The 26,364-nt window shown below is 48.3% G+C and overlaps 1 protein-coding gene across 5 annotated transcripts; it reads right to left on the minus strand.

Moving 5' to 3' along the window:
* Positions 1 to 25,967, minus strand: Mecr (mitochondrial trans-2-enoyl-CoA reductase). Of its 5 annotated transcripts, XM_032896919.1 has the most exons (12): positions 25,769 to 25,967; positions 21,390 to 21,399; positions 14,417 to 14,497; positions 14,039 to 14,129; positions 13,121 to 13,252; positions 10,127 to 10,270; positions 7,439 to 7,541; positions 6,391 to 6,493; positions 5,249 to 5,322; positions 2,932 to 2,992; positions 2,714 to 2,786; positions 1 to 673 (listed from the first exon to the last, which is right to left on the minus strand). In XM_032896919.1, the coding sequence occupies exons 1-12, from the start codon at positions 25,942 to 25,944 to the stop codon at positions 516 to 518; spliced, it is 1,206 nt and encodes a 401-aa protein (XP_032752810.1). In that variant the 5' UTR covers positions 25,945 to 25,967; the 3' UTR covers positions 1 to 515. The 5 variants fall into 5 exon arrangements, with proteins under 5 accessions (XP_032752810.1, XP_032752799.1, XP_032752802.1 ...); XM_032896908.1 differs by lacking the exons at positions 14,417 to 14,497; positions 21,390 to 21,399 and having other exon boundaries at positions 14,039 to 14,136; XM_032896911.1 differs by lacking the exons at positions 14,417 to 14,497; positions 21,390 to 21,399 and having other exon boundaries at positions 14,039 to 14,136; positions 25,777 to 25,914.
* Between the last annotated feature and the right edge of the window lie 397 nt (positions 25,968 to 26,364).

The raw sequence follows: 26,364 nt of genomic DNA on the forward strand, positions 1-26,364 counted from the left end.
TGAGAACCACAGGTGTGATGTTTATTCTCCTAGTTACAAGTGTCATTCCCAGAAGGTGGCCTAGACACCTGCTATCCTGTGTTCTCTGAAGTGTTAATGATCTCAGCCTGTACTCACCCAGGCAGCAGATCCCCTTGCCCTGGACAGAGCCCCACACTCCAGGAGAGGTTAGCCACCTTTCCCTTTCTGCCAGACTCAGCGATGCTAAGGGCAGAGAGTGACTTCTGCACTTAGCAGCAGTCTCATAGCCTCTGCTTTCAGGGTGGTCAGGCAGTGACTGGGCACCAGGTAGAGAGGCAGAGCAGGTGCACATCATTCCTCCACAGGCATGACTGTACTCTTTATCCTCTACTTGGGAAGTCCAGGGTTTATTAGGGACCCTGGGGTTGGCCTCCCACCCTCCTGGTAGGAAGAGGCAGTGAGGGTAAGGCAGTCTGGAGTCCTCATGGAGGGCCAGCAGCCAGCCAATCTTGCTGGCCTGCCTCTCCTGCTTTCCTCCTGGTCCTCTGGAGTAATCACATAGTGAGAATCTGCTTCGAAGACACAAAAGGTTTCATGGAGGCTTCCAAAGCCTGCTGGTAGTCCTGCAGTGGCACCCCGGACCAGGCAGGGGCTGTGAGCTGGCCTTGGCGGATGAGGTTGCAGAGAATGAGAATCAGCCCCTTGAACTCATCTGTAGGAGGGGCAAGTCAGACAAGGAACAACAGGTAAGGTCTGGTGAGATGGCCAAGTGCCAACACTACAGACTCATGAAGAGTGCTCCTATGAACTATGGGTGGACAGTGACTACTGCCCTTCTCAGTGATAGTTACGGTAACTCATCCACAGGACAGGACTGAAGAGCTGGTCTGGCCCTAAATGGCAGACAGGACAGCACTACTGAACTGAGGAAGCCAGAGGAGGTCTGGAAGGCAGAGTACATGGCACATTGCTTGATGGCAACAGACCAGCTGAGGAAAAGCTCTCTTCGGCAGCCCTGGGCTTCCACTAGACTCCTCAACTGAGGCAGCCACTGTCAATCTTTCCTGGGTCTGCCTCTTGCTGAGGGCCAAACATAGTGTAGGAATTGAGGTGAAGGCCTCGGCTGTGGAGTGTTTTTCTTTTTTTAAGATTTATTTTATTTACTTATTTTATGTATGTGAGTGCACTACACTGTCACTGTCTTCAGACACACCAGAAGAGGGCATCCGATCCCATTACAGATGGATGTGAGCCACCATGTAGTTGCTGGGAATTGAACTCAGGACCTCTGGAAGAACAGTCAGTGCTCTTAACCACTGAGCCATCTCTCCAGCCGACCCTGTCTTGAAAACACACACACACACACACACACACACACACACACACACACACACACACACACACACACACACACTCATAAAACAAACAAAAAACACTGCCGTGCTGGCTCCCCAGTTATCTTCAAGGCAAGAGTATGGACTTTGAAAAAAAAAAAAGAAAAGAAAGAAAAGAAAAGAAAAGAGGCTTGCTAGGTGTTTGTAATCCAGTCAGAACCTGCTCTCTCAGTCCAAGACCAGACTTGATCCTCCAGGTAGGTGTCAGAACCTGCCCTGTGTGGAAGTGGGTCCCGCTCTCTTTAAATGTTTACTCTGGGTGTAGTATATGTACTTCTAAGCGTATATGTGTGTGGGTGAGACCACATATTGATTGAGGTGTCTTCCCTCAGTCACGGTTTTTATTTATAGACAAGATCTTACTATGTAGTCCTGAGTTGCCTGGAACTCTGTGTAGATCATGGAAATCTGCCTGCATCTGCCTCTCAAGTACTGGGGTTTAAAGGTGTGTGCCGCCATTCTCAGGACCCTTTTACTTTTTGAGACGGTCTCTCACTGCACCTGACACTCTTTGATTTGGCTATAGGCTGGGCTACTCTACCTTTTCCCCTCTCCTCTCTCTGTAGTCCTGGGGCACAGGCTTTGTATATGGATACTGGGGATCTGAACTCAGGTTCTAAGCTTGCTTGGCAAGCATTTTACCAAGTAACCCCCAGCTCTTCCCCTCACTCTCCTGATGCGCTTTTCCTACTCAGAACACTGGTGTATGCCACCCCTTCCCTTTAGCCAGTCCCATGTCAGTCTTTATTCTAGCCCTGGCTCCTCATCAGGGGCTGGACTACGTAGCAATCAGAGGCCTGTGCTGACTCTAGCAGCTCCTCCATAGATGGGAGAGTGGTGGGTAACTGACTTAGTGGCTCTGAACCTGTCAGATGGCTCAACAGTGTTAACACCAACAGTGCTTACACACCAGGGCAGAGATCCCCTGACTTACCACAGTTCCCAGCTAGGCCAGGCCCACCAAGATCTATCTGGTGATGCTGAAAGCACCATGTGGATTGGGTGTTTTGGGTTTTATTTTTTGGTTGTTTTGTTTTTCCTTCTTTTTTTGACACAGCATCTAGTTATATAACTAAGGATGGCCCTGAACTCATAACTCTCTCATCTAAGCCTCTTGAGGACTGGGATTACATGTGTATACCTTGGCTGATCCATCTCACCAGATTCTGTGCCAAGGACTAGCTGGCTCCATCTTGAAGTAATTTGCTGACATGACTATGGTAAACTATGTAAGGTCCTTAACCTGTTGAGGTTGAGGACTTGGTCACTTTGCAGGTTTTAGAGTAACTGGTCACTCTGCAGCCATACTAGGCTCTACGCTCCTATGACTCTTGGTATCAAGGCCATCAGCCACTCACCTGGACTATGGTTCTTCTTCCACTGGGACAACCAAAAGCCACGAAGTTTGAGGTCCTTAAAAATGAGCATACTCTGTGGACACAAAAAGATGCACTGAAGCTCTGAGTACTAGAACTTAAAGCATTGTTTCAGGTATAGACTCCCCTGAATTTAGACAACTGCAGTCAGTGCAAGGAAAGAGGCAGCTAAGCCTGGTCTGCAGGTGTCCCCAGCTTACCACAGAGGCTGTTACAGGCTGCTTGGCCATTCCTCCATAGGTCACCATGGTTCCTCCGGGCCTGTAGAGTCCAGAGAATGAAGAGTGGGTTCAGGTAAAGACACTTCTTTATCTCACCCAGGTAGGCTCTGGCTATGTGCTGCTGCTGCTGCTGAATTTTCTGGACAGAAGAGCTCAAGGCCAGGTTCAGTCTGGGCTTCACTTGCTACGCAAGTGTGATCTTACGTGATGCAATAAAAATAGTTCAAGCCTCTCTCTTCTCTGTAAATGCTCACTCTAAAGATCAGCACCATGAATAGCTCTTCAGCTAAGGAGTGATGTGGTCAGTGAGGAGTGTCCTTTCCAGAAGGGGCTCTGTTGGTTGGTACCTGCAGTCTGACAGATACCTTCTCAACAGTCAAGCAGGCATGGCGCAGCTGTAATTTTCTGTTTCTGTTTTTGAGGCGGGGTCTTTGTCGTGTAGCACAGGCTGGTAGCTTAAGGTGTAACCTACCTGCTCAGCTGAGACTCCAGGCAGGTGCCAATCTGCCCAGCTCCAATGTAATTTCTTACAGTGAACTGGTGAGGCTATCATGAGCTAGACTGAACCTTCCCTGCTGTCCCTGCTCCTTGACTCTTTTAGGAGTTTTGTTGACAAAGGATGACCTGAGGCACATTTTTAGAGAAACTGAGGAAAACTGGAAAGGACATAATAGAGTCAACTGCTGTATTACTACCTACCTTTTAATCACAGTGCTGGGGAGAAACCTATGTCTTCACATGTTGAACACATGCTCTATGCTGTATCTCCAGGCTCCAAATGTTTTCTCTGTGCCTTGTCTCTGACTATATCTGTGCATTGTATGGCTGCCTCAGACTTGGCATCTATCTCAGTGTGGCCTTGAACTCATGCTACTCCCTTTCCTTAGCCTCCCGAGTGCCAACATCTCAGGGTTACCTCACAAGCATGGCTTAATTTGGTCTTAATCCCCTCAGATGATTCTCAATCAAGAAATAAGTTCGTGATGGAAGCAAGCCCTTTCTCCTTAGACCAGACACAGCTCTAAGCATCTTACCTATACTATCTCCATGAATTATCAGAGTAACATCAGGGGAGACTGATGTCTGCCCTACAGGACAGAGCTGAAGCCCATCATGTCTGCATCACCTCACTGTCCCTTACACTACCCAGCAGAGGCAGAACCATATCTCTTACACCCATTTCAGAGCTGAGGAGACTAAAGCTTGGGTCTTCATGTTTTGCCTAACCTTTCACAGGTCTACAGCTAAAAAGTAGCAGAGCTGGGGTTAGAACCCAGTCCTCCTAATGTCAGTGCCCACACTGACCACTTCTTCTTTTGACAATTGCATGGAGGCTGCAGTCAGCCTCTCAGGCTGCTCGCTGCCTGAATATGGATGATCTGTAGTTATAACATGCCTTGTCAACTGCTCCTTGAATGAAGTGATTACCCTCTCTGGGCTTCATCTGTTAAAGTATCAAATGAAGATGGGGTTGTGGGGATGGGGGAACATAGCTCAGTGATGGAACATGTGCTTTAGCATGCCGGAGGCTGACCCTAGCACAGCTGTGTAGCTCATCTGTTCCAGGCTATGCTCCACCTCAGCTATTTAGCCACTTCTTCAGCTCAGAGCTTGTGGTGTTGGGTGAGTCACTGTGGAGGGGCCATGTTCTAGCTGGAAGTATTTCTTAGTGTCCTCTGGTCAGAACAGCACACAGTGAGTGGAGTTTCTCCACAGTGGGTGGGGGTCGATAGGATGCCCGTCTCTTCTGATCTCTCACTACTTTTAAAAAAATATTTGTTTGTTTATTTATTTATTTGTTTGTTTATTTATTTATTTATTTAATGTATGTGAGTACACTGCAGCTATTGTATCTGTCTTCAGACACACCAGAAGAGGGCATCAGATCCCATTACAGATGGTTGCGAGCCACCACATGGTTGCTGGGAATTGAACTCAGGACCTCTGGAAGAGCAGTCAGTGCTCTTAACCTCTAAGCTATCTCTCCAGACCCACCTCAGCACTTTCATGTTTCAAAATATCTAACAGATGTAATGTTTCCTCCATATCAATTCTAGTTTTAAAAGACAGTAAAACAATTTCAAAGCCACTTAGTTTAGACTGAGTGACTTTTAAAGACACCAGTAGGTGACTCCTGGGTTCCTGGGGGTAGAGGTGAGGTAGAAAAGGCTGGACAGTGCAGGCCAGAAAGCAAGATGTCCTTGTGCGCTGCTGTCAGCATCTACTAGTCTGGCCTTCACTCATACATGTCCCTAGACAGCCCTCCTGAAGGAGACCTGCAGGCTGAGGGACTTACGCTAGGTGCCGGAGCAGCTCTGTGGAACTCTTCCCTCCGACACAGTTGAGAGCCAGTCGGGGCAGCGGCAGGTCCTGAAAGTAAGGAAGCTATGGTGAAGGCACTACCGGCTGATGTGGGCTTTGAAGCTGCTACAGCAGCACTATGAGGCCTAAGTGCTGAGTCAAGACAAGGAAATGGTGTGTGCATGACTTTTGGGCTCGATTATCTGTCTGGGAAGGACGTTAGCAGCTTCGTCCTCTTGTCCATCCCAGGACTTTGGGAAGCACAGACAAGCAGCATCTCTGTCCAGTGTCAAGGAACAGAGACGTTTACACACGATGGGCTGACCTCGACTTCAGCAATGTTGTCTAGGGCTCAACAATGGGTATATAGTCCTTCCATAAGCTTTAGTGCAAAAGGCCTCAGACTAGGTCTGCTGGGGTGGATGCTCGGAAGTGGTATGGGCTTTGAGTTCAGAGCCATGGGGACCAGCCTCACCACTCTGCGGTGATGTGCTTCTGAGGCTGGCGGCTCCTCATCTATGCAACATCTATGTCAACTACTTTGTAGAGCTTTTCTGAGGGATGTCAAGCAACTGTGAGGCAGAGGCTTAGGAGCTTCTCTCCTTTCTCTCTCCATGCCCTCGTTTCCTCAGACCCTCACCCAGCTCTGACTCATCCCTGCTACGTGGGTTGATGGAGCACACCACACACGTTTGAAACTGGCTTTCCTAAAGTCTGTCTGCTTCGGCCTTCTTCCATGTCTGGGCACTTACCGCATGCTGTCCCCAGAGTACAGCTGGGTGAACTTTGTCCCTTCCAGAAGAGAAGATGGTTTGCAGAGCAGAGCAGGGACCCAGAGTTTGTAATTACAGGGAGATGGCTTGTGATGCAGGGGGGAGTGTTCTTATCTGGGTATCTTGGCTTTTACTTTTAAAAATTTGAAGACTTTATTTTGTGTATGTGAATGTGAATGTTTTGCCTGCATGTTTGTCTCTATACATGTGTGTGCCTGGTCCCCGTAGAGATCAGAAGAGGAGGGCGTTGGATCCCTTGGAACAGGAGTTACGGATGGTTGTGAGCCACCATCTGGGTGCTGGGACTGCAAGAACAACAGTGCTCTTAACTGCTCACACACCTCTCTAGACCCAGGCTAGGTACCTTGAAGATGTTTTTGGTCTCGGGCATCCTTAGCTCCTCCTCTGTGAGGACATAATCAGCTCCTAGATCCTTCAGTCTGTCAGTTAGCTTCTTGATGTCGGGTCTGGAAACCAAACACAATCAGGGCTTTGGTCACACTGGCTAACTTCCCTTCCTCCAGCTCCCAAAACCCCTTTCCACAGCCCCAAGAACATGTTTCTGTTTTGAGAACAGGGATAGAGAGGTTAAGCCAGACCTCAAGCAGGAGCTGTCCACCTAACTTAATCATGCTCTACCAGCTCTTGCTTCATTTCCTCCCTGGTCAGAGCCAGGTTGGGAGATAGTCTGACAACCCTACAAGGACACACACCCTAGAGCCATCTCTGCCTAGGGAAGAGCCATCCTACTTCCTTGTTCTATTCAGACACCACTTTCTTTCCTCTTGCTCTCCAGGGTTTGAGGGTATCATGCAAACACACTCTAGTGCAGAGTGGCTCTGGACTCTTTGGTCCAGGCACACAGAACCACTTTTTCATCATTGCTGCACAGGCAGGGGTAGAAATAAGTACCAACCCTCATGAGAACAGATTCAAGTGACTTGGCCACACTGGAGCACACTGAGGTTTAAAGGGACTGGAGGGGACAATGGAAAGAAGGTAAGTCTGTTACTGACTTGCCGTGTCTTCCTGAGCAAGCTGCTTCCTCTCTTGGAAACTTGAGCTTTCTCATCTGTAAAAGAGAGACCACAAGCCTGCCCCACCTCCTTCACAGCTGTGCTTAGTGTACACACGCAAGCGGACAGGGCTGGAGAGTTCATACACCAGTACAAACCAAGGCTTTCCCACGTGGAACTGTGGTTACCCTACGTCAAGTCTCCAACACTCCTGACTGACTCTTCAGTAAGGACCATTTCTGCCTCATTCTGTCATCTATGTCAGACTTTCACAGGGACTTCTTTTGCCCTGCGGAATGCTTGCAGTCAGCAGCCAGCCACTCATGCTTACACATGTGCGCCATCTAGTGGAGATGTAGGTGTGCACAGGGACATGAGGATTAGGCCTCCCAGTACCTGTCTCGGATCACGTTGATGGTCTTTAGGCCAAGGGCTGAGGCGATCTGAATGACTGCTTGCCCTACTCCACTGTTGGACGCATTCTGGATGACAGAGTCCCCTGTGGAAGAGACCATGTCAAGCCCTGCAAACTTGGTATGTGCATGTCTATATGCAAGTAGAGGACAGCTTACAGCAGTGCATTCTCTCTACCATGTAGGTTCAGGGACTGAACTCAAGTGTCAGTCTCAGTGGCAAGCACCTTTGCATGCTGAGTCATCTCACTGGCCCATACTAAGGCCATGTCTCTGGTTTGAAATGGTTTTCTGGTTCTCTTCCTTTTTAAGTTCAGTTGAACTGTGGCTTCCGTTATAAAGCCCTCCCAGGTTCCTTCTTGTGTGCTCCCAGAGGGAGGACTCTGGTATTTCAGGATGTGGCTGAGTTCTACACTGAGCTGTACACAGTCCATATCTATCAATATCCTTCAGTCCTGAGGGAGGGCCATCCCTTATTCCCTTGTGTATTATTTAATGACGGTGCACTTGAAATGGATGGGAGCCATATGAAAGAAATGGGAGGCTCCAGGGCCCTACAGAATGTTTGCTTTTGCTCTGTGGTACTAGGGATGGAACCTAGGGACTTGAGCATACCGGGCAAGTACTCTATCACTGACTGAGAGAGAGAGAGAGAGAGAGAGAGAGAGAGAGAGAGAGAGAGAGAGAGAGAGAGTGTGTGTGTGTGTGTGTGTGTGTATAAATATATAAAATCACTGAGCTATATCCATATCCCTACAGTGGGACAGGTAGTGTGTCACACTAGAGAGGTGTGGGCTCTGGTACACAGTGGAGTCTGGTGTGCATCCTGATTTACCAGTGATTGTAACTAAACAAGACGGCCACATCACGTCCTCTTAAAGCAGTTTGAACAACTGTTTTAAAAGGAGGCCTGAGAGCATCTATCAGGGCATCTCTGAATGAAGCCGAATGAGCAGAAAGACGCCCTGTTGACTGGGAAACAGTGTCTGGCTTTGAAAGGCAGCAGGAGTCAGTGCAGAATGGGCTATAGCTAGAGGCAGGCTCCTAGGTCAAGGATGCTCATTTGCTTTGGCTCCAACCTATCACTCTAGTACATTCTCAACCAACTGTGTAGGTAGGCAGCAGCATTACTGTTTCACTCAGAGTGGAGGAGTACAGGAATTAAGGATAATAACTAAGACAGTGAAGGCAAGTATTGGGCTGCCAAAATTGGTTTCCATTATCTGTGTTCATCTATGCTTATGTTCTAGTGAACAGTGTGACATTTATTCTTGCTCTGGGTCAGGTCGTGAATTTGTCTAGCCTCATCAGCCCTGAGGCAGCAAAGTGGAGAGGTGAGCTGCTGATACTTACAGAGGGTAGAATCAGGCTGGCTCTGTTAAGCACAGGGTTGCCCTAATCAGGAGTGACCTCAGGACCAGGACATGAGATGAAGTGTCCAGTGCTGGCTATACCAGGACTCCAGCAGAGGTCTCTCATCATGCCTGCCTTTCTCTACCAAAGGCGCCTAGGCCCATCATGGCGGGCATCTTGGTCAGCGGCTATCTAATTTTATCATAGTCCAACAGCTCTTGCCTCAGTTTCCTCAATGGCATGAGAGAAGAGCAGTAGGTGATTTCCCCAGCCCTGTGTGGCTCAGACAAGCAGTATATAGAGAGCCTCACACAGTGGGAAGGCTGGGCTGGGGCAAAGGTGAGTTAGGTAGACTGACTTCTCAGTATGTCTCAGGCCACGATTCTATTCCCAGAACTGCAAACAAGACAAAGCCCCCAGAAGCAACAAAAACAAACTGGCCAGTCTTCTGTCTTCTGGGATTAATTCTACAGTGTGTTATATGAAGAATATGAGGGGATCCCTAACAAGATTGAGGCCAGGCTGCTGACAGCAATAAGTGGCCTTAACGGGCTCTGCCTCTGTCCTGTCTTGCTATCCCATCCCCTCACTCCTGTTTCCAGGCACCACTTCCCAAACAAAATGCCTGTCCCGGCGCCGGCTTGGCCTCTGCTTTCAGAGGCGCTCGGGCTGCTTGGCTGCTTACTTGCTGAGTGATTGTGTGTTAACCGCTCACTTCTCTGGGTCTCTGCTCCTTCCCTGATGAAGACTACTGTAGTGAGTCTCTGGCACCCCTACTCTCCATATGGGTGAGCAGTTAGGTTGTGTGGGGGAGGTGAAGCCTGGGTCAGACCTTGATGGCCTGGGGCTTGGGTTCTTAATCCCTACCAGGAGCCCTTTCTGAACCACTCTGAAGATGTGGTCCTTGCAGGGAGGATGCCTGCAAAGGTGCTCATGTGAGTGAAGTGCTGAGTGGAACTATTACCACAGAGTTCAGCATTTCATTGAAAACAGTGACTATGTCTGTCTCCCCTGGCTTTGTGTCCCTAAAGCTTAGCATAGCTCAGCACATTTTTCCTGGGTGACAGCATTCCAGCCCCAGCTCTGGGGAATGTGACCAGCACTTCTTACAGTGTGTCACCTCTGAGTGTTTTCTAGGAAGCCATTGAACATCTTTTTACTTAAGAGCAGTAAGACCTACTCAGGTTAGAGCCTGTCACTGCCCCAGGGACCCTCTCTCTGCCATGTGTACCAGTGAGTTCTCAAGTCTTTTGAGCCAGGATTTTGGAAGACCCTGGCTTGCTCCCCGAGATTGCTCCCACAGCTTGCAGGTTCCTACCTGGTTGTAGCTGTTCAAAGTCCACCAACATCCTGTAGGCTGTGCAGGGGTTGACACCAAGGGTGGCAGCACTCTGGAGAGGGATGTCCTTAGGGACTCCAATCAGCGCTTCCTCACTGAACACCGCCTCAGTCCGCCAGGTTCCTGAGTCAGGATGAGGCAGGGTAGTGAGAGAAGAGCCCCTGTACATGCAGTCCCCACTCCGTGGTACAAGGGCATCAAGGATAGCAGACTTGGGAGGAAGCCTTGGAGGAAAGAGCAAACCTCATGGTATTGTTATTTAAATCTCAGATATTAATATCAGATACCAGTTATTAATAATATCAGAATATCGGCCGCACCCATGGGGAAAGAGCACACCAAACCAACACCAACAAGGTTCCATGTGGTGAGATTTTAATGGGGTAAGGAGACAGGGAAGGGACGAGAGAAAGAAGAGAAAAAGAGTCCTAGTAGGCAGGGAATCTGCCTTTTACTTTTATTTGGAATGTGAAGTAAAGGTTCCCAGGTGGAGGTACAAACCGAGCCAAAAGGTCTTCTGGGAATGTATGGCCGTTGCCATGGCAACAGTGACCAAAAGGTGTCACTGCTAGGGGTAATTCCTGATACCAACACATGGTCTTTAAGTCTTTGTGGACAGCATGGGGATGTAAAATAATAAAGCAACTAAGAGTCCTGGCAGAGTATAGTGGGAAACACAGGAGACAAGACTCCACTGGGCTCTCTCGCCCTTTATGTTTGAGTAAATTTTGCTTTCCAAGATTCAGATGCTCATACGCTGGTCTGGGTAGATACTGTCTGCCATCCTACTGGGCCAGGTGTTAGGGAATTAGGGAGGTAAGCTCAAGATCCAAACACTCAAGTTTCCATAGTCGATCTTCACCGCATACCATTACTTTGTGAAAATGAACAAAGCAGAGGGGGTCTCAGACTGGAGAGTAAACTAATGACAGCCAGTGTAGTATAGTGTGTCTTCATGGCCAAAAGTAGAAAAAGGCTAATGGTAAACCTGAGAGTCAATTCAGACAGCTATCTGCTCTCTCAAACACATACTGTGTGAGGTCACACAGAACAGCCCTTACCACCCTAAAGTTAAAAACTAAAAGAAAGGAGCTGGAAAAAAATGTCTCTGTGGTTAATGTCACTGGTTGTTCTTCAAAATGATCTGAGTTCACTTCCCAGCACTCACATGCTGGCTTACAACTTTATAACTCCAGTTCCAGGGGGTCAGACACCCTCTTTGGGCTTCCAAGGGCACTGCATGCTTGTGGGGTAGACAGAAGAACTGGTAGGGTTGAAGCAGGTTCAAAACCCCAGGGAATCTACGTATCCATGACACCCCGCTAAACATAAGACCCAGAGTTCTCCATGCTAATGGGGGTGTCTAGATAGGCCCATGTGTGTAGCCAATGAGCTTCCCTTCCTGGGCATCCCCTCCTGCAAAAGGTATTTAATCCCTGGTTCACCCCGAGTAAGGTGCATGCATTCCCATCTGCCGTAAGAGTGAAGCAGTTCAGACAAGCAAGGACTGTCTCCCTCATCAAAGGCCGTGGGCGTGGAGGGTGGAGGGCTTTGTTGTAAAGAGCCTCACACTCAGCCACCCCTTTCCTGCCTGGTGAGTAGGGGAAGGGCAGATCCTTGGACTACTCCAGGTTCCTAGCGGTGTCTGGGTACACAGGAAATTGAGAACCACAACACCGATCTCTGTTTCTTTCTGGAAGAACACAGGCTGGAAGCCCTGTCACAGACTGTGTTCTGCCTTCCTTGGGTGGCATGCCCTAGCATCCCAGTGGCAGGGCAGACAGCCTGACAGTACACAAATGTGTATGCTGGCAAATACTCAGGGCATAGTGGCACATGCACTTTTAATCCCATCACTCGGGAGCCAGAGGCAGGTGCATTTGAGTCCAGCCTAGTGGACCCTGAGTGGAGTGGGGTGGGGGTCGGGGTGGGGAAGCCAACAGAAACAAAATGTGGGTTAATTATTTCTTCAGCTTCCTGAGACGATGAGGCTGCTTTCATGTCCCAGGCTCAGTGTATCCTGGTAGAAAGCAGTTCTCACACCCACCTTAATAAAGGCGGAAACAGACAAAGCTGAGAGGCGCCAATTCTGTTTTTTCTGGTGTGGTGTTCCCGCTCGCTATCTTCCTATCTCTACTTTATTAAAGCTCTCTTATCCTTTCCTTTGGTCTCGACTTCATTCTCTGGGGGAAGTGTCTCCAACCTTAGGCCACCTCATTCATCTGGGGAACACTACCCTCTTGTGGCTCCCGTGAAGATCCATCTGGATAATGGACGTGCCTTGAAAACATAAGAACTGAGAAGCAGAACACTCTAACGACTCCTTTCTATATATACACAAAATGCTATCCTCAGCTTGGCCCTTCAGGGCCATACCCCATGTGGCCCGACTCCACCTCTGGAACCTTCTTATGTAACTGCTCCCATAGGCAAATCCTTGGCTGAGGCCCCACTGGATTTTCCATTTGCCAACTTTACCCTGATGTTTGCTCATTTTACTTCTTCCACAGGAAATGCCTTTTGGCTCATCTCTGCCTAACAACTTCTCCCACCCTGGACCTGTTCTAATGACTCTTTTCCACAGTCTCACTTGGAGTTTCCTCACAAACATCTCAGTCAGAACAGACACAATTACTTCTGCTTCCTTTGGCCTCAGGGTACTCTTTTCTTTTCTTTTTTTTTTTTAAAAAGGTGTCTGCCTTCCTGACACTTTAGTTAGATTTGAGCCTTCTGGAGGGAATCAGATACTCAAAGCTCGAATCAACCAGGAGCCAAGGAGATAGATGTACACATATGTATGTCCCTCCAGAGCACAACAAACGGGATTCAACACCACAGGCTGGGGGTGGCCTATTACCTTAACAATGAATCCCGCACTGCTTAGCTGCACTGAGCTAGTGGGTGTGCATCTGCAGAGTAGACGAGCCAGCATCTGAAGGAAGAAATGGCTGCTCACACCTTGGGGACACTCACCCAAACCAGCATTTGCTGGGATCACCCAATCTCCTGGCTTCAATCCAGACACACTGCTGCCCACTGCTATCACCTGTCCAACACCTTCATTCCCTCCAACAGCAGGCAGCTTGGGAAGGAGGCCATAGTTCCCTGGGAGAGAGAAGTCAGAGTGTGAATGTGGTGGCTTGGATAAAGTGTCATCCACAGACTCATGTATCTGAACACCTGATCCCCAGCTGGTGACACTTTCTGGGGAGGTCGAGAAAGAGGTCTCAGTCTTGCTGAGAAAGGGTATCGATGAGGGTAGAATTCAGTCTTCAAAGCACTGTGCCATTTCTAGTGCTTGCTCTATGTTTTGGGTTCAAGATGTGAGTTTTCAGCTCCCTGCTTATGCCACTGTGCTTGCCGCCTGTGCCCTGCCATTACAGACTAACCCTCTGGAACCATGTGTTGAAACAAAACTTGCTTCTATATAAGTTGTTTTGGTTATGGTGTTTAACATGGTAACAGAAAGTAATGCCATCATGCCACCAGGTTTGGCTGAGACTCTGGAGGGCATAGACTTTGCAGTCAGTCACATTTGAGCTCATCAGGGTCCTGTCCTCCTCACAAGCTGTCCACTTAACAAAGCGCTGGCCTTCTGCTTTCTTGACTTTGCAGGAACTAAAACTCTTTGAGCACAGGACTACCACAAGAACAAGCTCAAGTAAGAAAGGAGTCTAGCATGTCACAGGCTCTTCAGAAGGGTGGGCTACCACCTTTATAATTCTCCTCTCACACCTCATGCTTAGAGGTCGGCCAGAGAGCAGCCGAAAGTGCACACTGCTGCTAAGAGACAGCCACCGCTAATCCTGAGCATTTCCTACTCTACCCAGGAGCAGCAGAAAGGCGGCAGCTGCTGAGCCAATTACCATAAGCTCCAGAGACCAAGGTTACCTTGGATCATATTTATGTCAGATGGATTGATAGGGGCTGCCAGCATCTTCACATGGACGTCAGATCCTTCCACAGCAGTGAGCTCCAGGTTCTTCAGTCTAAGCACAGAAAGACATTGTCAGTAGTTAAGACTAAGTGTCTTCTGCTCAAACTGTCTTCCTAAAGTAGGTCAGCAACATGCCTCCATTGCCATGTGTGCCTAGGAATCTGGTTCTGATAGGAAAGAGGTTCTCTGAGGACCAGTACGGAACACAGGCTCCTACCAACTGCAGTGGATCAATCCTGGTATCCTCTTAATGTCGGGGATAGAAGCATTAGTGAGCCTCTGCTGGCCTGGCCACAACTTGCTTGGTTCTAAGATTCATGCAGTGCACTCACCATTAATACAGTCGCTGCTGATGTGTGAACCAGCACCACCAGGTGAGGGTACCCCCAAGTGGTTCTTCCAAACAGGCATGCCTGGGAAACTGGGTCAGCCCTGTCCATGTGTTGTTCTGTCGGCCCCAACACACAAGGGCAAAGGTGATATTTCCCTTACTGCAGAGGTGAAGTGATAGAAAGAGAACCTCTGTGTCTGTGAAGTGTCTCCGCGGACTATGACTCACACCCCAGGGAGATGGCCTTTCTGGGCTGGGCTCTTGGTCTGTTAGAAAGGACGTGCGGGTGGAGACTTTGATGTCAAGCTCTGCCACAAGGTGGCTGGGCACCTGAGTATATTTCTTCTTTGAGCTAGGCTACTTGTGACAAAGGTTTGAACTATGTCCCTTCTAGCAGCGATGAGGGTTTTCTGTGAAGCACAAGGACCAGATTTCCAGTCCTCAGCACTCATGTAACAGCACTCATATAGACCAGTCCCTGGAACTCCAGAGCTGGAGGTAAAGCAGAGCCAGGCAGAGCCATGGTCAGTCAGTTTAGTGAAAATGTAATCACCAAGTTCAGTGAGAAGCCTTGTCTCAAAGATGAAGAAACAACTGAGGAAGATGTCACCAGTTTCTATACCTGCCTGTATGGGCTAGCTCATCCACACACATGTGCAAGCACATACAGGGAAACCCCACACATGTGAAAGACCTGCCAGGGGACTTGGAGGGAACTTTTGTTATTAAAAAAACAAAACTTTTGTTGGGATGGGTGTAGTGATAAACCCCTATTCCAGTACGTGGGAGGCTGATTCGCAAGAGAATGGTGAGTTTGAGGCTAGCCTGGGCTTTGTACCAAGACCTTATCTCAAAAAACTTAAGTGCTTTATATTCTAAAGTTTTTAATGTGTATGAGTGTTTTACTTATGTGTGTGTGTACCACATGTATGCCTGTGTATGAAGCCAGGAGAGGGTGCTGGTTCCTCTCAAACTAGAGTTAAATCTTGTGAGCCACCATGTGGATGGATTCTCTACAAGAGCAGCCAGTGCTCAAGGTAAATGTTCTTTATTGTTTTACTTTTTAAATTGTGTGTTTATCTGGGTATCTCAGTACAGGTGTCTGTGAAGGGCAGAGGGGTAAGATCCCCTGGAGTTGGAGTAGCCATCATTTCTGCAGAGGCATGGAGGGCTGCTTACTGTCTTGCTCAGCTTGCTTTCTTATAGCACCCAGGGACCTCTTTCCCTGGTGGCCCCGCCCAGAATGGGCTGAGCCCACCCCTCAACCACAATGGGAAAGGTCCTAAAAGCCTGCCTGCCTCTAGCTGAAGCTTATGGAGGCAAGTGAGGCTCTCACCTCTCAGCTGCCTACAGCCTGTGCCAACGTGATGTGTGATGAGGCAGAACACCTGCTGACTAGACAACTCCCGTCACTGCGGCGAGGCCCCGTGACTTCAATGACTGCAAATTCCTTCCTTTCCTGAAACATAATGCAATGCTTCTCTGCCAAAATGTATCTACAAAGTAATAATTTTCCTCGCATTTACTTAGCAGAATCATATATAATTGCCAGCCAGAGGCTCCTAGCATGGTGCCACAGTATCCTCACACTGAGCTGAGGTAATTCACCTGCCTTCCCCAGAATCTCACCTTTTTAATTAGACCTACGGCATGATCTTAGGCTAAAAGTGTGATTTTTTTTTCAAGTAATGTTTTATACTAATAGTGACAATAGAGGCATATTCTACCGAGCTCTTCTCTCCACCAGGCTCTGTGCTGAGAGCTTTACACGTAACACTTCTGTGAGGGACGTGTTAATAGTCCATGTCCAGGGAGCACAGTTTCTGGAGACTCTGAAGTGTACATTGGCGAGTCAAAGCTGACACTGATTTACATGGCTCTACATCAACATCTAGAGATGAGTTTGGAAATTCTGACAGCCTTACCAGAACTTCAGAGAATCTGGGGAACATTAAAAAAAAAAGCACATAAGTTAGGAACACTGGACTCAAAGAAAAGCCAGGTCTCACTGTGATTAACAATCAGTTAAAAACAAAACAAAACAAAAAAACCAAAACCAACTAAATAACTCTCCACAGAAATGAGTGGGAAACCAGGGACAAGTACAGCTGAAAAGGCTTTGCAAAAGAAACGTAATGCTAAGGTGTGTGTGTGTGTGTGCGTGTGTGTGTGTGTGTGTGTGTGTGTGCGTGTGTGTGTGTGTGTGTGTGTGTGTGCAGCTGGAGGAGGGAGGGTCCTCCCTATAATAACAGCTGCTTACCAGTGAGTGTTCACCAGCCAGGCTCCCTGCCAAGTGCTTTATAGGCCGGCCAGCTTCCACCCCATTTCAATAGCTTGCAGACTATTGTTCTGCTTTTATAGCTGAGAACAAAAGCACAGAAGAGGTAAATAACTCACTCAGGCTGCTAACAGTGGTAGGTGGTTGATCTGATCTGAACCTGGCCTTCAGAAGTTAAAAGAAGCCACCTGGTAAGCGTTCCAAACCAAGCCTTAGCCTGACCTGGCCTGGAGACTGCCTTGCTACACTGGCCTGAGGGGAGAGGGGAGGGTGGCTGGCATTGCCAGGGCCTCCCCAGTGGACCTCCCTGGGAGGCCATCAGTGATACTTCTCTGAGAGGCTATGTATTAAGACTGTATCCCAAAGAAAAGTCCAGCCCCGAGCAAGCAGGTTTGCAGACTAGCTGCCTCTTTGAGTTATCCCCATTGCTCTGCCTGCATCCTGACAGATAATCAGACTTTTCTTGTAAGCTGACAAAGCCCAGGAGCTCAAGCTCCTTAGACACAGCTTTTCTTTTTTCCTGCACATTTTTCTACACGTTCCTCCCTTAGCAAGGATTTCATTTCCACAGTTTCTCTGTGAAATGAAAAATTCATCTCAGCCTTCAAGACCCAGCTCAAACTTTACTTCCCCTAAGATGTCTTCACGCTCTTCCTCCTGCTGCTGTCGGCTGGAAATGCTAGGCAGAAGGAGTGACTGTAGCACTTAAGACCATCACATGGGAGTTTAGTGCATTGTGTCTCTCCGTGGGTGTTTTTTGTTTTGTTTGTTTTTTCAGACAGTGTTTTCCTGTCTGTCCCGGAACTTGCTCTGTAGACCAGGCTGGCCTCAAACTCACAGAGATCCATCTACTTCTGCCTCCCAAGTTCTGGGATTAAAGATGTGCACCACCACACCTGGTTCCATGTATGTTTCTTAATTGATCAAGACATAGGTTCAAGATCTCTTTTCTGGAGCTGTTGGGATCTGATGTCCTTCAGAGTTATCTATTCCCCGGAGGGCTAGGCAGTCCTGTGGTCAGGTACTCCTACATCAAGAGGATGGGTATCCACACCAGATGAATAGACAGCAGCAATCTGCTTTCCTTCCAACCATCAGTTTTCAGACTTCCTGGAACTATGCAAAGGAGTTTGGGTCTGGATCCTTCAGACTTGGGAGCCCAGAACCCTTTTTAGTTATCTGGTGTGAGTGTGTGCGTGTGTACTGGGATGGGTTGGGAGGTCCTTAATTTCTCCTCTGTGATTTACAAGTATCTGGGTCCTAGCTCCTCTTCAGTGAGGGAACGTGGCATAAGAGTGATGGCTCCCAGGCTTAGTTTGGATCCCTGGCTGAGCAAACAGAGGAAAGATGGAGGACTGGCAGTGAGCACAAAGGTGCTGCATTTGAAGTCTGATGGCTGTGACTTGGGGGGTGGGCAGCAGACGATGCTCTGACTAGACATACAGAGCTGCCAGCCCGCTGTGTGTTAAAACTTAGTAACTCTGGCCACCAGACTGGACAACAAAAGGACAGCTGACAGTCTTCCCAAGCTTGCCAATCTGCATCCACAGGTTTCTTAGTCTTCCCAATGCTTATACTTTGGGCATCACATCATGTTAATTTTAAAAAGGGAGAAAGCTGAGGCTCAAAGAAATTAAGTTAGCTGGCTTAAAAAACTTAGCAAGTTCTTAAACCAGACTTGGGGATTCTCCTAGCAGACATCAGCTTTCCCTAGGATTCAGTCATCTGAGGAACACTGCCTGCCAATCCCCTTCCTAAGAGTCAACACACGGACACCATGAAGGCCCTGAGAAGTCCTGCAGTAGAGGAACCCAGGAGGCTTGGTCCAGCTCTCTGACTGGAACATGATTTTCACAGACCTGCTTACCTCCCAAGAGTAGGTAGGACATTGGACTACAAAATATCCCTGGACTCATTTGGCTCCTGAAAAGCCTGGCAGAGATTCACAGAGGAGTGCAGAAGGTGGGTAGAGACAGCAGGACAGAAATTAGAATCTGGGAAGTGGAAGCTGCGTACACCAGCAGGTGGTGGTGGGAGGCAGGTCCCATACTTGCTTCCCGCCTGGGGTGAGCTCTGTTGGTCCAGCTGCATCTCATCAGGAAGACCAGCCCCAGCCTGCCCTCATGGAATGCCATCAATACCACAGACACTGTTCCTGCAGACAGCTCTAACAGCGTCGTCAAGGATACCGCTGCTGAGACAAGAAGGAATACAGGGCTGGGCCCGAATTCCAGGAGCTGGCCCTTTGGTGCAACGATAGCAATCCTGTTCCATTTGTATTGTTTAAGTTCACCAAAGGGAATGATGGCTGTGGTGCAGAGCTCAAATAAGGCACCCAAACACAACCTGGCTATATTGCAAGTCACCTCCAAGTACTGTTCATATCTTTCTCCTGTGAGTCTGATGACGGCGCCAGGCAACTTCGAGAGCTGCCACTGTCTCAATTGACAGATCCCAGGCTGGATAAGGTCACAATGGCTCCTTTGAGGCTCAGGCTGTACACCTGTGATGCCATATGAAGTACAAGAGAAACAAAAGCAGGCAGAAGAAAGGGCCTTTTGAGAGGGGAAAGAAAGAGCCTAGTCCCCTGGGGACTGCCTCAGTTCTGTCTGCTGGGTAAGGTAGACACCGGCCTGCTCTGTGAGCCCTCTTTCCTGCCCCCCATGTTTAATCAGCAATCATTTGTTCTTATCTTTCATCTTTCACTCCGTCGCTGCAAATAATTTTAGTCAGGCCTGACTGAGAGAGCACATCACTGACTAGAGACCTCCCCATCTGCTCAGCACATGAGGCAGGAATGTGTCCTCCTGTAGTACTGGGCAAAGGTGACTGATACCTCCTGTGTCTGTATATAGTCCTCATGATTAGTAGGTTGCTTTCTGTGATTTAGTGAAGTGCTTAGGATGCTGGGACTTTACTAATTAACAAGCAACACACAAGTCACAAATGGGAGAAAGATGGTCCTCAGCTCCTGGCCTGTGACCCATAGCAGGGACTATGAGTGACTTTAGCTGGTGGAGAGATAAAGGAGTCCTGGACTCTTAGGGACCAGAGCTCTTTGTCACTCACCAGCCTTGCTGGACCTCTTCTGGCTTTCCTGCCTTGAGGTGATCCTGCCCACTTTCTACTTGGGACTCATCTTTTGGTCCATCAAACACAGTTTCTGCTAACACATGGCCCCCTTTTTTGAGGGTCTCAGTATGTTGCCCAGCCTAACCTTTAACTCTTGGACTCAAGCAAGTCTCCTGCTTCAGCACCCTAATAAGCTGGAGCACATAGTCCAGTGATGTTTGACTTTCATAGAACTGTCAAAGAACGGCTTGAAAAATGGAGTTGTATCTCCATTTCCATGTGTGCAGTATTGTGCTGAGAGGAATCCATTATAGTTCAGAGCATACATGTCCCTGTGTTAGAGGTTTGGTGGCCAGGGTATTGTGGATAAGAGGTGGAACCTAGGGGTAGGTCTTCAGGTCACTGTGATACCTAGTTGCTTCCTCTGTGACTCATGCTGGGATGCACAGTTTTGGTGCATGTCCCTACCTGGAAGCATTGGCACTACTCATTGATTAAAACCTCCAAAATGGAGTCTAACCATTATCTCATGCATGTGTTGTGACAGAAAGGTACTTAACACAAGGCCTTATCTTGGAAGGAAAGAGTGCTGTTTGGGAAGAATGGGCTATGTCTTGGTGTTTCCATTGCTGTGAAGAGACACCATGACCCCAGCAAGTCGTATAAAGGGAAACATTTAATTGGGGCTGGCTTACAGTTTCAGAGGGTTAGTCCATTATCGTCTTGGTAGGAAGCATGGTGGCATGCAGACAGACATGGTGCTGGAGAAGGAGCTGTGAGTTCCACATCTTTATCTGAAGTCAGCAGGAGATTAGGTCACACCAGGCATAGCTTGAGCATATATAAGACCTTAAAGCCCACCGCCGCAGTGACACACCTACTCCAACAAAGCCACACTTTCTAATAGTACCACTCCCTGTGGGCAAGCACTCAAACACATGAGCCTAGGGGGGCGGCGCGCATATCTATTCAAACCACCACAGACTATAAAGGCATCCTGTCTGTTACTGGCACAGAGCCTGGGGGACAGCATGCATGTTTGCCACTGCTGTTCTTCTCAACACAGTTGCTTTATCAGGTGATGTTCAAAGAGGAGGGGCTGCCAGTGACTTCTTCACTTAAATGCTCAGCGGTAGAGGAAGGATTGGAACGTGGACTATTGCTCTTGCACATAGTCCTCAGCAAAACCTCTCAAGCTAGTATGATTATGTCATTTGCTTCTAAAACGAGGGGTCTTCTGGTTTTCCTGGTGGGAAAGGCCATGAAACATGTGATAGGACAGTTAGAAATGTGACTTGGAGCGACACTGAGTAACATCTCCCTCCCAGAGGCTCAGGATGTAGGGAAAACCTCTAACCTACCTGGGATTCAGTATGCTTGCCACATTTCACCTCAGAAGAAACTAGGGCAGTGGGGCATGATGTGAAGTCCACAGTGAGTGTGACTCCCATGACCTTGGGTTAGTTACTACATGACCTAAGGGCTTCTGCACTCATAGCCTCTGTTGCTTAGGACGTTCCTCTCACATGACATTATTCATTCTCCCGTGGGGCTTAGACTTCTGGTTAGTCTGACTCCCCAAGGTCAGAAGGGGATACTCATTACATTCTGAACACATCATAACATCTATCCCACTGGCTACAGTGGCCCAACTCCTGGACTAGACTGGGGCTTTCCTAGGGGCAAAGGTATAAATTTCTTGCCTCTGAATCTTCAGGGCCGAGCACCTACTTCCCTTCAAAGAACCAGTACTGGCTAGTTTCCTGTATCACTGAACACCATATCCACTTCCTTCATCTTTGACTATGCAAAAGTCCAACACGGCACCAAACCTAAATGCCAATTTAAAAAAATACTATGATTCTGGTTTAAGATCCAAGTTTCCTGCAGAATTTCCGTTTTAAACACTGACATCAAGCATAGGAAGAAGTCTTAAGAATGAATAGCATCCTATAATGAGAATACATTGCCAACATAACCTGGGCCCCCTAAATTCCATCTGTCTTAAGTCAGAAAGGGTATTGTACTCAAAGGTTTCCCACTGTGGGTTCATCTTGCAGATGGCAGGTAAGAAGTCAAGAGTTAGGAAGCAGGGACTTGGTTTCTTTTGGTGTTTTGAGCCTGCCCAGGCTAGCTTCAAACTCATTATATAGCCAAGACCAGCTTCAAACTCCTGATGCTCCTGCCTCCACTTCAGATTACAGATGTGAGCAGCCATGCCAGCTGGATGCAGGAACCAGGAAGAAGGCAGAGACTGGTATCTATCTCCCTTGTCCCAGAGCAGGACTGCCCTTCTCACAAGGAACAGAAAACTCAGGGCCACTGAATGACCTGTAATTTTACTTTCTCTTCTAAGCTATCATCCGAATTTTAAACTCCATCTCTCCCTCCGGGGTGGGGAACTTTCAGATGACTGTAACTGCTTCTTTCAGCCCTTTCCTGTGCCAGGGACTCCTCCACCGCCCTTGAAGTACTTTAAGAAAGCGCATTCTAGCTGTCCTTTGGGCAAGAGACTTTGAGTCTCCTTGAGGCTCAGTTTCCTGAGTTAAACTCCAGTGAACTCACCTGGATGGTGTTGATTTGTGATGCCTAGGACTGAACTCAGGGCCCCGTGCACACTAGGCAAGGATGCTGTACTGAGCTCAACCCCAGCTCCACCTGAATAACACAGTCTATGTAGAACTTAGCTCAACGATTGCTACTTGGTGGGTATACAACAAATGAGAGTTATTTCCACACTAGCACTAAAGAGAACAGCAATGTTCTGAGGGAATGCTCTGTAGGATGTAGGGAGGAGGCAAGAAAAGGACATCTGGGTTTCTAAACCTCTGTGGTACAGAATCTAGAAGTCTGCGCAGAGAACCGTGGCTATGAAGTTTCCAGATTCTGCAGCCTGATTTCATACTTTTCCCTATTCTCTCCCCCCACTCCCAGAGCACTGGCCCACAGTACAACACACACCTGTGCGGGAACTACTGTTTGGATTTTGGATAGTTTCATGACTTTACTGATCACCAGACCCTGAGATGCCCAGTCACTAGGATGGGGAAAAGAACACTTGATTCTTCGGTGGCTATGGGTATTGTAAACCTCACACAGGACTAAAAGGGGAATCTCACTACTGGCCTCAGCCCACATGAAAAATTGTCTGAATCTGAGTAAGAAGGGAAGGTCAGGCCAGACCAGGGATGATCCCTACTGCCTGGCCATCTATCCGCAGGCACGGCTTCTCAACAATGACTGGGCATCAGTCATATGGAGGCCTGAGAAGCTTAAATAAATGGCCAACCTAGGCCACCCCAGACCTACTGAGCACTTCAGAGGCAGAGCCCAGAAAGAGTTTCCAAATGTAGCACAGGTGACAGACTGAGCAGTGAGTGGAGACTGAAGGGAATGCTCTAAGCTTGGGAAGATGCCTAGGGGTCTACACAGAAGGCAAAAGCAGATGTCTTTTTTCCTGGGGGCATCTGCAGACAGACCGGTCTGTTCCAGCTTCCCTGGCTCACCAACAGGAAACCAATGAGAAGGCCGCTGCACACAGCTGCTTAACCACCCAGGCCTTCCTCATCACCTTGGGAGAACTCAATAAATGGTGCACTTCTTAATGAGATGAGCTTTGGGTTCAGCTAACATGACAGGAGCAGGTGTTCTGTAGCAGGCTGACGAGAGACAACTGACGAGCCTTTGGGAGCACCACCACACTGCTCTCATTTTGAGTCCATTTCTGAAGACAGAAGCCTGCTCATAAGGACTTTATCAGCTCACTGTGGCAAAATCTTCAGGGAAGTGTCTATCCTGACATGACTGATTGCCTATGAGCAAAATACAACTTGGGGCTGGTGGGTCAGCTCAGCAGGTGGAGGTACTGATGAACAAACCTGATAGCTTGAGGCCCATCACCTGTTCCCTAAAGACGGCAGGAGAGAACTGACTCTAGAGAGCTGTACACACACACACCCATACACACACTCCTAAAATCAAAATAAGATGCTTGATCTTAGACCAGTTAGTCAATTCTAAGCCTCTATGCCTATAATATCCTCTTCTGTAATTCTGTTGAATCTTAGTTCATAATTTCTTCTGTGAACTACCAACTAATTAATGTGAAGGTTGCCTGGAGTAGGGCTAAGGTGAAAAAGTGCTAATCTGGGAATCTGGGAACTTGGAGTCAGCTCTTTGCCCTAACTTGGCTTAGCTGAGGGTTTGGCAAGGTCACTTAATCCTCTGGGCCACTTCACAAACACAGCACACAGGGCTATGATTGGGCTAATGTCCTCCACCAAAAAAACAAAAACAAAAAAAAAAAACAAAAAAAAAAAAACCCCAAAAACCCGCAAAAAAACAAAAAACGACCCCCCCCCAAAAAAACCCAACCCACAGCTTCCCGAGTGGTGCCTTTTTAACTTCACAGCAAACGGAATTATTGTAATGGTTCCGGTACAGGCTAGGTGCTTTGACAGGCAGAGAGGAGCTCCAGATAAAATCAAGGGCATGGACAATCTGGCCACAGCCACCTCTCGAGCAAGTTAGGAGAATATCAAGGAGTAATTCAAATTCTTTGAGGGGCTGAGGCAAGAGGGGCCACAAGTTCCAGGCCAGCCTGGGCAACACAGTGACACACCTTGTCTAAGGGGAGAAGAAGGAGGGGGAGCAGGAACAGTGGGGAACACACGAGGAATCCCAGCACTTGGATATTAGAGCCCAGCCCATGTTTAAAAAAGGAGGTAGGGTGGTAGGGTAGATTTGCCTTTAATCCCAGCATTTAGGAGGCAGAGGCAGGCCATCTGGGGCTACAAAGTAAGACCCGATCTCAAACAGACATACAACAAAAGGAGACACCACCCCCTAAAAGAATTAGAAGCGGGCACCTTTGAGGGTGGCAGAGGTAGAAGGATCACTACAAACTCCAGGTCAGCCAAGTCTACTTTCCAAGTTCCAGGTTAGCCAGGACTATACAAGGAGACCTTAGGAAGGGAAGAGAAATAATATTAAGATGTCTGTCAGTAAACCCAAATTGTTCTCGAGGCATTAAAGGCATGTGCCACTTCTACATTCACAACCTTCCTGCCTTAGCAAGTGCTAAATTGTATTTGAGGGTGGTTTTTTTTTTTAATTTTTATGTATTTTACTGTGTGTATATATTTTGAGACAAAGGCTCATTATGAAACCCATGTTGGTCTCAAACTCATAATCCTTTTAACTCAGCATGCTGGGGTTATGAAACAACTCTTTTTTTCTTGTTTGTTTTGAGACAGGGTCTTCCTATATTGCCCTGGCGATTTTGGAACTGACTATGTTCAGACTAGACTGGCCTGGAACTCACAGAGATCCTCTGACCTCTGCCTCACTAGTGCTGGGATTAAAGGCACACGTCATCAAGCTGGGTTTAAACAACTCGTTATAACTAGGCCGTGATGCATACATGGCTTGTTGGAAGGAAACTCACTTGAGAAAGAGCTAAAAGTGAATTCCAGCACCTATTCTAATCACTAGTCAGTCATGTCACTTTAGACAAGTCCCTCGACCTCAGTGAAAGGCAAACAATAACCTATTACTTATTTAAAAACAGGAGGCTGTCAGATCATGTGTTCAAATTCCCATTCTCACTGGCTGGGTGACTTTGGGCAAATGTTAATTTTAACTTTCTTATGCCTCGGTTTTCTCATCTGCAAAATGGGGGGGGGGAAGCATCCAATAACTATCCCCAGAATGTTGCCGTGACAAATAGTTGAAAGCATCCACTTAGACAAAGGAGTGACTGCCACAATCCTCAAACCAATCTGGGTCAGTAAACACTGGCCATCACTCTTGCACCTGTACCTCGCGGGTCCTCCGCCGCCGGAAAGCACCACTGTCAGATTAACAAGCACTCCCTGGGTTTCGTCATCTGTAGAACAGCAGAGTCCGCTTCTTCGGACCCTGTCTTCTCCTCGCAGGCTGCCGCCCGCCTTTCAACCCTCCGGGAACCCCAGTTCCCTCCCCGGGGCCAGCGCCGACTCTTACTGGATGACCTTGGCTGGATCCCCGTGGTTGCCATAGACCAGCGCCCGCACCCGCGACGGCTCCGAGAAAGCAGAGTAGGAGGAGGTGGTCCTGCCCTGGCGGCACCAAGCCTCGAGGAGACTCGCAAGCAGAGGTGCCCGGGCTCGCGCCCCTGTCAGTCGCTGGCTGACCAACATGCCGCTTCCAGCACTGACAGAACCCGGCGCTCCGGATACGTCATTGGTCCGCGACTTCAAGCCTGCGCCCCGCCCCACTCTGGCCACGCCCTCTCCTTTTAAAAACGGCGCCTCTCTCTCCGCCCAGCTCGTGGAGAAGGAAGAAACCGTTCCGGGCCTGGTGAAGGTGTTGAGAGTGATATGGCGTTGGGTATTTAGGGAACTGGAGAAGTTGCAGAGCCAGCCAAAGCAGCATTCCCAACGAAAAGTCCGGGACTGGCTTAAAGCTGCGACTGCTGCTTGCCGTGTGGTGTTTCAGGCCTTAGTTTCCCCTTCCTACCCTTTATAGAGATACCACTGCGCCAAGCTTTTAAAAGTATCATTTCATCTCCAATTCCCCAGAACAACACAGAGACTTTATTATCACCGTCGTCGTCGTCG

This window comes from Rattus rattus, chromosome 1, assembly GCF_011064425.1.
Source record: "Rattus rattus isolate New Zealand chromosome 1, Rrattus_CSIRO_v1, whole genome shotgun sequence".
NCBI classification, from domain to species: domain Eukaryota; kingdom Metazoa; phylum Chordata; class Mammalia; order Rodentia; family Muridae; genus Rattus; species Rattus rattus.